Source organism: Oncorhynchus masou, chromosome 16 (genome assembly GCF_036934945.1).
Source record: "Oncorhynchus masou masou isolate Uvic2021 chromosome 16, UVic_Omas_1.1, whole genome shotgun sequence".
Taxonomy (NCBI): Eukaryota; Metazoa; Chordata; class Actinopteri; order Salmoniformes; family Salmonidae; genus Oncorhynchus; species Oncorhynchus masou.
The window spans coordinates 11678452-11690990 of NC_088227.1; the positions used below are offsets into that span (position 1 = coordinate 11678452).

At 43.2% G+C, this 12539-nt stretch overlaps 1 protein-coding gene across 2 annotated transcripts in view; it reads left to right on the forward strand.

Annotated features, from left to right (window-relative positions):
- The window catches only part of LOC135557468 (ectonucleotide pyrophosphatase/phosphodiesterase family member 1-like), a 70203-nt gene that overhangs the window by 8299 nt on the left and 49365 nt on the right, over positions 1-12539 (forward strand). For both annotated transcript variants that reach the window (XM_064990735.1, XM_064990736.1), the window contains exons 6-11: positions 3718-3815; positions 6211-6290; positions 6783-6902; positions 9413-9522; positions 9726-9791; positions 9908-9980. In XM_064990735.1, the coding sequence (XP_064846807.1) occupies positions 3718-3815; positions 6211-6290; positions 6783-6902; positions 9413-9522; positions 9726-9791; positions 9908-9980 (547 nt within the window). The remainder of the gene's footprint in view (positions 1-3717; positions 3816-6210; positions 6291-6782; positions 6903-9412; positions 9523-9725; positions 9792-9907; positions 9981-12539) is intronic.

The following is a 12539-nucleotide window of genomic DNA, read 5'->3' on the forward strand; positions in this document are numbered from 1 at the left end:
GAGTGCGTGCTACGGGTGGGTGTTGCCATCGTGACCAGTGAACTGAGATAAGGCGGAGCTTTACCTAGCATGGACTTGTAGATGACCTGGAGCCAGTGGGTCTGGCGACGAATATGTAGCGAGGGCCAGCCGACGAGAGCTTACAGGTCGCAGTGGTGGGTGGTATAAGGTGCTTTAGTAACAAAGCGGATGGCACTATGATAAACTGCATCCAGTTTGCTGAGTAGAGTATTGGAAGCTATTTTGTAGATGACATCGCCGAAGTCGAGGATCGGTAGGATAGTCAGTTTTACTAGGGTAAGTTTGGTGGCATGAATGAAGGAGGCTTTGTTGCGGAATAGAAAGCCGATTCTAGAGTTGATTTTAGATTGGAGATGTTTGATATGAGTCTGGAAGGAGAGTTTACAGTCTAGCCAGACACCTAGGTACTTATAGATGTCCACGTATTCTAGGTCGGAACCATCCAGGGTGGTGATGTTATTTGGGTGTGCGGGTGCAGGCAGCGAACGGTTGAAAAGCATGCATTTGGTTTTACTAGCGTTTAAGAGCAGTTTGAGGCCACGGAAGGAGTGTTGTATGGCGTTGAAGCTCGTTTGGAGGTTAGATAGCACAGTTTCCAAGGACGGGCCGGAAGTATACAGAATGGTGTCGTCTGCGTAGAGGTGGATCAGGGAATCGCCCACAGCAAGAGCAACATCATTGATATATACAGAGAAAAGAGTCGGCCCGAGAATTGAACCCTGTGGCACCCCCATAGAGACTGACAGAGGACCGGACAGCATGCCCTCCGATTTGACACACTGAACTCTGTCTGCAAAGTAGTTGGTGAACCAGGCAAGGCAGTCATCTGAAAAACCGAGGCTACTGAGTCTGCCGATAAGAATATGGTGATTGACAGAGTCGAAAGCCTTGGCAAGGTCGATGAAGACGGCTGCACAGTACTATCTTTTATCGATGGCGGTTATGATATCGTTTAGTACCTTGAGCGTGGCTGAGGTGCACCCGTGACCGGCTCGGAAACCAGATTGCACAGCGGAGAAAGTACGGTGGGATTCGAGATGGTCAGTGACCTGTTTGTTGACTTGGCTTTCGAAGACCTTAGATAGGCAGGGCAGGATGGATATAGGTCTATAACAGTTTGGGTCCAGGGTGTCTCCCCCTTTGAAGAGGGGGATGACTGCGGCAGCTTTCCAATCCTTGGGGATCTCAGACGATATGAAAGAGAGGTTGAACAGGCTGGTAATAGGGGTTGCGACAATGGCGGCGGATAGTTTCAGAAATAGAGGTTCCAGATTGTCAAGCCCAGCTGATTTGTACGGGTCCAGGTTTTGCAGCTCTTTCAGAACATCTGCTATCTGGATTTGGGTAAACCTGGAGAGGCTTGGGCAAGTAGCTGCGGGGGGTGGGGCTTAGATGTTGGCCGAGGTTGGAGTAGCCAGGAGGAAGGCATGGCCAGCCGTTGAGAAATGCTTGTTGAAGTTTTTGATTATCACGGATTTATCGGTGGTGACCGTGTTACCTCGCCTCAGTTCAGTGGGCAGCTGGGAGGAGGTGCTCTTGTTCTTCATGGACTTCAGTGTCCCAGAACTTTTTGGAGTTCGAGCTACAGGATGCAAATTTCTGCTTGAAGAAGCTGGCCTTTGCTCTCCTGACTGACTGCGTGTATTGGTTCCTGACTTCCCTGGACAGTTGCATATCGCGGGGACTATTTGATGCTATTGCCGTCCGCCACAGGATGTTTTTGTGCTGGTCAAGGGCAGTCAGGTCTGGAGTGAACTAAGGGCTATATCTGTTCTTAGTTCTGCATTTTTTTGAACGGAGCATACTTATCTAAAATGGTGAGGAAGTTACTTTTAAAGAATGACCAGGCATCCTCAACTGACGGGATGAGGTCAATATCCTTCCAGGATACCCGGGCCAGGTCGATTAGAAAGGCCTGCTCACAGAAGTGTTTTAGGGAGCGTTTGACAGTGTTGAGGGGTGGTCGTTTGACTGCGGATCCGTAGCGGATACAGGCAATGAGGCAGTGATCGCTGAGATCCTGGTTGAAGACAGCGGAGGTGTATTTGGAGGGCCAGTTGGTCAGGATGACGTCTATGAGGGTGCCCTTGTTTACAGATTTAGGGTTGTACCTGGTGGGTTCCTTGATGATTTGTGTGAGATTGAGGGCATCTAGCTTAGATTGTAGGACTGCCGGGGTGTTAAGCATATCCCAGTTTAGGTCACCTAACAGAACAAACTCTGAAGCTAGATTGGGGGCGATCAATTCACAAATGGTGTCCAGGGCACAGCTGGGAGCTGAGGGGGGTCGGTAGCAGGCGGCAACAGTGAGAGACTTATTTCTGGAGAGAGTAATTTTTAAAATTAGTAGTTTGAACTGTTTGGGTATGGACCTGGAAAGTATGACATTACTTTGCAGGCTATCTATGCAGTAGACTGCAACTCCTCCCCCTTTGGCAGTTCTATCTTGACGGAAAATGTAATAGTTGGGTATGGAAATCTACAAATTTTTGGTGGCCATCCTGAGCCAGGATTCAGACACGGCAAGGACATCAGGGATAGCAGTGTTTTACTCACTGCTTTAGCACAAACTTAGGGAGGAGGCTTCTGATGTTGACATGCATGAAACCAAGGCTTTTTCGATCACAGAAGTCAACAAATGAGGGTGCCTGGGGACATGCAGGGCTGTATACTGTACACATAGAGTACTGTTGTTACTTAGCTAAAGTCACATTACAATCTGTGGGTACTATAGACAACACAGCACATTATGACGCCAATGTACTGTACACAATTTGAGGCCATTTGCTCTACTTGTAAATACTACTATAGATGTGAGACAAAACAGGATTAACCCAATGTGTGTGTAGTGGTAATGCTGTGACCCCATACTTGTTAGACTATGGAAAAGTAAATGTCTGGTTTTGTCTCGAGTCCATTTTTAGTCTTAAGTCCTTTCCAAAGGGCTTTGAACTAATGAACGTTTTTCTTTTGATCGTTTTTTATTTGATTTTTATGACTGACGTCACTCGTTATTTATTTTTAAGGTGTTTCTATTTGGCTGTAACTTCAACTTAGGGTTTATTTTATTAGTGTTAAGTGTTTATAGGACCCTGGTATGACCCCCTCTATCATGATGTATAGATACGTTTAATACGCCTATTACAGAACCACAGAGAGACTTAAATAACTAAAATATATTGTCACTTACCCCAGCCTATGTTATCTGTTATGTGGGAGAAAAGAGGGGGAAGGAAGAGAGAAAGAAAAAGCAACAATTGTGTTCAACAGATATTTGGCTTTATTGTATTTCTGTTGAAAAAGGGAAGGGGAAAGTTTCAGTTTAAGGGAAAGGGGAAACCCAGTGTAACCCACAGGCTTTTGATTCATCTTGGATGCAGCCATCTAGCCACAGGCCTCTTCCTGCCCTGCCCCTCCTCTCGCTGTGTGTCTGTGTGGGCTGAATCCATCCTGCCTCTCCTCATCCAGTCCATTCACGTCAGTTCCCCTCCAAACAAAGGGCTGCTTTGTGTTCCCCCACATAGTCACAGTACAGCTACTGGAACTGTTTCCACTGTAAACATCTCCACTGTGCCAGACTTAGACGGTTTTAGATTCATGCTTTCCAGGGAAAATGTATATTCTGTTTTCTCCTAGAAGAGTTTCTAAATGTAACCTCAATACAGCTCATTCTCTGGCTTTGTTTGTGTCCTCCAGTTTTTCCAAACCCCCTCTGATCCTGGTGTCTATGGATGGCTTCCGGGCAGGTTATTTAAAGGCCTATGGCAGTCTTCTTCCAGTCATCAACAAATTACGTAAGTCAGTTCCCCAAGCACACCATTGTTTTCTGGCATAGAGGGCAACATTTGGAGTGAGACGTTGTAATGATTCTTCTGGTAGAAATGTGGTTTTTGGTTGAAATGAAGTCCGATTACAAGCAACTAGAGATGTCTCTTTCTGGTCACAATAAATCACAGGAGGTTGGTGGCGCCTTTAATTGGTGGAAGATGGGCTCGTGGTAATGACTGGAGCGTGATGAGTGCAACGGTATCAAATACATGGTTTGGTGCCATTTCATTCACTCTGTTCCAGACATTATTATGAGCCATCCTTGTAAAATTATTCCCCTATCGGACCCGAGCCTGGGTTTATACCAAGCTAACATATGGAATTGTTTTAAGATGATCATACCAAGGATCATTTAGCTTTTTGATTTAGAAAAAAATAAATAATTTGATGAAAGATTTGAAAGGCCTTACTGCTATTCGCTCATAGAAGGTATTGAATAACATAACTGATAGTCAAAACACACATCAAAAGGAAGTATGCTTTGAAGTGTCTGTCGTACGGTAGAGTGTGGTAAGTTGAGCAATTTTTTTACATCACTCCTTCAGGGAAAATATATTATTCTTTCTAACAAACATCTATATACATACAGTGCCTTTGGAAAGTATTGAGACGCCTTTACTTTTTCCACATTTTCCAGCGTTATTCTAAAATGGATTAAATGATAAACGTTGCTCAGCAATATCCACACAATACCCCATAATGACACTGGTTTTTAGAAATGAATATAAAAAAAAAAAAAAACGTATTTGCATAAGTATTCAGACACTTTTCTATTTGACTTGAAATTGAGCTCAGGTGCATCCTATTTTCCATTGATCATCCTTGAGCTCCACAACTTGATCAGAGTCCACCTGTGATAAGTTTAATTGATTGGACATGATTTGGAAAGGCACACACCTGTCTATATAAGGTCCCACAGTTGACAGTGCATTTCAGAGCAAAAACCAAGCCACGAGGTCGAAGGAATTGTCCGTAGAGCACTGAGACAGTGCTCTACAGATCTGGGGCAGGGTACCAAAAAATGTCTGCAGCATTGAAGATTCCCAAGAACACAGTGGCCTCCATCATTCTTAAATGGAAGAAGTTTGGAACCACCAAGACTCTTCCGAGAGCTGGCCGCCTGGCCAAGCTGAGCAATCGGTGGAGAAGGGCCTTGGTCAGGGAGGTGAAGGTTTACTTTCCAACAGGACAACGACCTTAAGCACAGCCAAGACAATGCAGGAGTGGCTTCAGAACAAATCTCTGAATGTCCTTGAGTGGCCCAACCAGAGCCCGACTTGAACCCAATCGAACATCTCTGGAGGGACCGGAAAATTGCTGTGCAGCAACGCTCCCCATCTAACCTGACAGAGCTTAAGAGGATGTGCAGAGAAGAATGGGAGAAACTCCCCAAATACAGGTGTGCCAAGCTTGTAGTGTCATACCCAAGAAGACACGATGCTGTAATTGCTGCCAAAGGTGCTTCAACAAAGTAGAGTAAACGGTCTGAATACTTATGTAAATGTGTTATTTCAGTTTTTTTATTTTTAAATCAATTAGCAACAATTTCTGTAAACCTGTTTTTGCTTTGTCATTATGGGGTATTGTATGTAGATTGATGAGGGGGGAAACAATTGAATCAATTTTAGAATGGCTGTAACGTATCAATGTTGAGAAAGTCAAGGGGTCTGCCAAATGCACTGTACATTGTATGACCTCTTCCTAAATATTTACACAAAATTAAATAATTCCGTTTGTGTATGGTTTCCTAGAAACGAGGGTGGCTCAACTTATCCTTTCTCCCCTACATATAAGATTTTTTGGGGATGGGCACTAAAGTACTTAAATGCTTCCATAACTGGTTCCCGGATCTCCTGATCTGACAAACACAACTGTAGCTCGGCCACCTTCCACCACAGATGCGTAAAGCCGGCAGATGCAGTGGATTGAGATGCAGCGCATGCAAAAAATCATATCTCTAGTTTAAACAGATTTTGATGGGGAACAGTCTAGTGACATGCATGAGACCTGGTTTGAACTCAGCCAGTCATGAGCTTGGTTGTGTTCCCCGGCTCAGACGTTGTATGCATCAACGAATGGTTGCGTGCCACATTATTGACTGGCAGGTTGCCGTAACATATGTGGTCAGCTGATACATAAAATACCTATCCAGGCTCTGTAAGATCTGGCAGGCGTCAGCAACGCCTGGGCAGAGGAACGCGCTCCTTGTTTCTTTGGCTACTTGCGTGTTTGGCAGTCTGACATCCTTTCAAACAATTTCAGGGAAATGATTCTGTTTAGGTAAAGGATCCTAGGATCCTATCACAGCTGTTTCTTTGGCAGCTTTGATTTTTTATTTTATTTGACTTCATTCTATTTCAGGCAACTGTGGCACCACTACCCCGTACATGAGACCTGCCTATCCCACCAAGACCTTCCCCAACCACTACACCATTGTGACTGTAAGGGTGTCGCTCCTCTTAGTTTATATGTAACCAGTCACGCATCAGTTACTTTGGTAAAGAATTGTATACACAACTTGTTTATTTGAAAATTGCTTCACTCTTTGGAATCCACTTTTCTTTTTTAAATCACCTTATCCATTTACATTTACATTTAAGTCATTTATCCACCAAGTACAGTCACTTACCATGAATGATCCCCCCCAAAAAACTCTTCTTGTGGCTTGATGGCTCGCACATGCTGCTTCTGATGAGAAACTGTGGTTCGAATGTGCAACTCTGGGCAGCGATTTTAGCTCTACTGGTTTACCCAACCCTTTTCAGTTAACCACCAGACTTCTCTTTCACCACGCAGTGTTGTGGCTGCGTGTGATGAAATTATGAAGTCCATTCAACGATAGATGTAAAAATACAGAGGACAAGCCCACTTATCCCTGCAGCTGTCAAAGCACCGGGTGTGTAAACCTCTGTATGTGTGTGTTACTCCCACAGGGTCTCTATCCAGAGTCCCATGGGATCGTGGACAACAAGATGTACGATGTGACCCGCAACGCCTCCTTCAGTCTGAAAGTGGCTGAGAAATTCAACGCCAAGTGGTACCAAGGAGAACCAGTGAGTGAATACATTGGAATCCAAAAAAACTGCAAACATTGGGTGTTAATTACATTTTAGTTTATTGGTACAGCTTATTGTTTTTTAGCAATGTGGCCCTAGTGTTTTGTGGAACTGAACTTGTGACCTGAAGAGGGGAGCTTGGGATGACATAAGTAGTCTTTTTTATTTTACTAGGCAAGTCAGTTAAGAACAAATTCTTATTTTCAATGACAGCCTAGGAACAGTGGGTTAACTGCCTGTTCAGGGGCAGAACAACAGATTTTGTACCTTGTCAGCTCGGGGATTTGAACTTGCAACCTTTCGGTTACTAGTCCAATGCTCTAACCACTATTCTACACCTTGCCTTAGACAAGGAGCCACAGACAGACAGGGATTTGTGAACATTTCCTCTGCAAAACATGGAGCTGGAAAAATGGATGAGGAAGATGAATGTTATTGAGGAAGTTTCCCTGACAATAGGACATAATGACATTACAGAACTGTGCCAAATAACATTCTGTATACTTATTGCACAAATCTAAACATCGACTGAGAAATACCAACCAACAAGGAGAAAATGGCGCAAAAACATAGTCTCAGCCTTGTCACAAAACACACGGGATATAATGATGTATAAAGTATTGAGTGAGAATAGTAGTTCCTTGGTCTTTGATCACGATACACTCTAATGAGCTTTCTATGAAGATCCTCTCTGAGGTGGGCGAATTGCTCAGCTCCACATAAATATCACATTTTATTTGTCACATGTGCCGAATACAACAGGTGTAGGTAGACCTTACAGTGAAATACTTACTTACAAGCTCTTAACCAACAATGCAGTTTTGAAAATAAACAAAAGTAACAAATAATTAAAGAGCAGTGGTAAAATAACAGTAGCGATGCTATATACCCTACAGGGGGTACCGGTACAGAGTCAATGTACATGTAGGCAATATGTAAATGTAGGTAGAGTTAAAGTGACTATGTATAGATAATAAACAGAGAGTAGCAGCAGAGTAAAATAGGGGCGGGGGGTAGCCATTTGATTAGCTGTTCAGGAGTCTTGTGGCTTTGGGGGAAAAAAAGAAGCTGTTAAGAAGCCTTTTGGACCTAGACTTGGCGCTCTGGTACCGGTTTCTGGCACCACACGGCCAGGTCTCTGATCTCTTCCCTATAGGCTGTCTCATCGTTGTTGGTGATCAGGCCTACCACTGTCATTGGCAAACTTAATGATGGTGTTGGAGTCGTGCCTGGCCATGCAGTCATGAGTGAGCAGGGAGTACAGGAGGGGACTGAGCACGCACCCCGGAGGGGCCCCCGTGTGAGGATCAGTGTGGCGGATGTGTTGTTACCTACCCTTATCACCTGGGGGCTGCCCATCGGGAAGTACAGGATCCAGTTGTAGAGGGAGGTGTTTAGTCCCAGGGTCCTTATCTTAGTGATGAGCTTTGAGGACACTTTGGTGTTGAACGCTGAGCTGTAGTCAATGAATAGCATTCTACCATAGGTGTTCCTTTTGTCCAGGTGGGAAAGGGCAGTATGGAGTGCAGTAGAGATTGCATCATCTGTGGATCTGTTGGGGCGGTATGCAAATTGAAGTGGGTCTAGAGTTTCTGGGATAATGGTGAAGATGTGAGCCATGACCAACGTTTCAAAGCACTTCATGGCTACAGACATGAGCGCTACAGGTCGGTAGTCATTTAGGCAGGTTACCTTAGTGTTCTTGGACCCAGGGACTATGGTGGTCTGCTTGAAACATGTTGGTATTAGAGTCAGTCAGGGACAGGTAGAAAATGTCGGTGAAGACACTTGCCAGCTGGTCAGCGTATGCTTGGAGTACTGGTATTCTGTCTAGCCTTGTTGCCTTGTGCATGTTGAACTGTTTTAAAGGGTCTTACTCACATTGGCTACGTAGAACGTGATCACACAGTAGTCAGAAACAGCTGATACTGTCGTGCATGTTTCAGTGTTGCTTGCTTTGATCCGAGCATAGAAGTAATTTAGCTTGTCTGGTAGGCCCGTTTCACTGGGCAGCTCGCGGCTGTGCTTCCAAGGTGACACATGCCCAAATGATTATCGCCCGTCGTACTCACCTTGGACGGTGTACAGTATACCATGTGTATATCCCATATGACTAATACAACTTGAAACATGCTCATGACTGTAATTAGCCATGTGTGAACGCAGTCAGGAAGATTACTTTAATCGATAAATAGTGTTATTGATTAACATATACAGTAAGTAGGCCAATTCTATATCACTTGTTAGGATAAATCTTAAGCTGTAATGGATAGTACTGCTTGGTCTGATCAAATTAACATAATTTAATGATATACAGTATGTAATGAACCATATGTAGGTCAATTTTGATACGTTTATTGGGAAATATCTTTCGGTGTAATGGATTAGGTATTGGTTATTTTGATGTATTAGAATGAATGAGAAATTAGCTGTCTATAGGACTCTGATGCTCTTTTGACTACAAGTTCACCTCTACTATCTCCCTCGCACTCTCACTCTCTCTGTAGGTTTGGCTCACTGCCATGTACAATAAGCTGAAGTCAGCCACATTCTTCTGGCCGGGTGCTGATGTGGCCATCAACGGAAGATTCCCCGACTTCTACAAGATGTATGACAGGTGAGAGACTTGCATAATGGTATTTCCTGTTTGTGGGCACAATAAAGAGGAGTATCTAATAAGATGGCTAATGATCCTATAACAAATACCACATTTTTTTGTAGGATATAAATTATGAATGTTATTTGGAGCATTTTTCTGCAATGTAGTGTGTTTAAGCTATCCAAAGTTATACTAAGAATTAAAGTATTTCTTTCTACCAGGAACATCCCATTCGAGAAGAGAATCTCAACCATATTTCAATGGCTGAATTTGCCTCAAGGGGAAAGGTATATTATGCATCTCATAACATTATATACTGTAATCCTGATTTTGAAGGACAGACCACTTACATCTTTTGAGAGGACTCTTTACAACATAGAGTGTGTAATCTGTTTTCTTGTAGGCCTGATTTCTACACTCTGTACCTGGAGGAACCAGACTCTGCTGGCCATCGATACGGACCAATGAGCAGTCAGGTAGGATCCAGCTCTACTCATTAAAACCGACCAATCCATTGCGTAAGTAATTCATAACCAATCAAAATAGCCCCAAGGGACCAATGTGCAGTCTGAAACAGCGATGAGACTATTGCTACAACTCCCGTACAGGTTCAAGAGGGAAGAAGATTGAAAGTCATGCGTCCTATACACAACCCAACCAAGCCACACTGCTTCTTTAACACAGCGAGCATCCAACCCGGAAGCAAGCTGCACCAATGTGTCAGAGGCAACACTGTGCACCTGGCAACCTTGGTTAGCGTGCACTGCTCCCGGCCCGCCACAGGAGTCGCTCGTGCGAGATGAGACAAGGATATCCCTACCGGGCCAATCCCTCCCTAACCCGGGCAACACTATGCCAATTGTGCGTCGCCCCATGGACCTCCCGGTCGCGGCCGGTTACGCCTGGGCGCGAACCCAGAGTCTCTGGTGGCACAGCTAGCGCTGCAGTGCAGCGACCTTAACCACTGCGCCACCCGGGAGGCCTAGCGACACTTCATCTTAACTCCTCCCCCGATAGTATTTGTTTTCTCTTAAAGACCAGAACGAAAACGCTGGCGACAAATTAGTCAGCAAGAAATTTGGAAATTTGGACCTTGTATAGATGGTGTGGTGGTTAGCAACAAAACCAACGCATGTCAACTATGGGACAAAACAGACAGCTTGGCTTAGATTGACTTGTAAACTATATCTTGTCTCCAATGTTTATTTAAAAAATATATATATACTTTTGCACAATGAACACTTGTCTCTCAAATACATTGTTACAGTTGTTGGTTAGCTGGCTAGCAAATTTTAGTCATATTAGCATAGACGTGACATCAGTCAAAACAAGACATGGTATCACCTATGATTCCCCACATGGCAGTTTCTTGTCAATTGTTGCTTGCTATCTGGAATCACAACAACACCTAGCCTCCAGAATCACAACAACACATGGCCTTCTTCCCCATTGAAGCGTGCGCAATGCTTTTGTGACGTCTATAACGTGTTGTGTTCTATGTTGTTATTAATCTTGTATGTATCCGTCACCACAAAAAGTTCCCCCTCAGCCCAAATAAAAAATAGTACAGTTTACTAAAGAATACTATTGTACTTCCAATTTAATTCTGTAGTAAACTGTAGAATTCTATACTCCGCACTAGTGTCCCTTGATATAGTCCTTCTATATGTGATATGCCATGGGTAATATCCATTTTTATAGTTTACTTCGCTACTTGAATCATCTCTCTCCGCTCTTCCGCTCCGTGCCACTCTCTACACAGGCCTAGCAACGCCCCCTGTCACTCAAGGAGCACATTTGATGTTCCTCAACCAAGAGACACTTGCGGTCAGTCTGCATGGTCAATGCAGCACATGCAACAATGTTGATGACAATAATGCCGTTTTATCTTTGCTTCTTAATATAAATCCACTAGTTCTATAATGACACTGTTAGTTTGTGTTTCTTACACCAGCCAACAACTAGTTTGTCTTTTCTTAGCAAGTTGCCCTAAATCTTGTGAGATGCTAATTGTTAGCCGCTAATGCTAGTAGCTAGCTAATAAATGTATTGAGTAAGAGCAAACGTAGCTAGCTAATTGTTAAGAGAATTATATTCTCAATGTTCATAAACTGAACTTCAATTGAACTACTCGTTCTGCTACCAAGAATTTATAAGATTCTTGTTGAAATGAAACAGACAGAGGCCAGTCTACAATAGTCAGCAACGTTTATTTACGAGAGCTCTGCCAATCATATCATGTACATTATCATGTACATTAGCCCCTCCTCTTCTATGACAATGCTTTATAACACAAGTTTATTCCAACACCTACATTGCTTATCATATCCTGCCACATGTTACACAATCTACTGCAAGCCTAACGGTTTCTCGCACCCCAGGGTGGGGATGAGAACTCTATCCTGTTATCAGTTCCACTATGGTCACAAGTTGTCTGTCAACAGTTCCTCTTTTCCTATGCACCAACATTCAAATCATTCTACAGAGACAGGGTAGAATTCTGTTAGTTATAGTCCTATCATAACTTTAAACTTATACATAATTTAGTCATTATACATAAAATTCATAACACTAATACAGCTTGATAATACCAGTGACGGTGTAGACCTAACTCAGCATTTTTGTGCAACAGTATCTTCTAAATCAAAGAGGAATATGCAAAGCAAGAATATGTTAGCTACATGAAGTAGCTAAGATAACATGCAATGTAGCCAAAGCTTATAGGTTCCCCTAGGAAACACTTATCAACACTTTCGTTCCTACCCTGTCACAATAACTCATCCCTGGCATTTTAATTTGTTGTCATCTCAATCAACACTATTCAAAATGCCCACTGTTATATTCTAACTATAGAATTGCAATAGTCATTCTATTTCCATAATTCCAACCATTTTGCTTTAATTCACAAGTCAAATCGCAGTTGCAACATTTGGTTTAAAATAAGTCCTAGATTATTTGCCCATATCGTGCAGCCCTACATGACAGTGTGGAAATTTTCTCAATTGAGCAGTGGTGGAAAGTACATATGAAAAAAT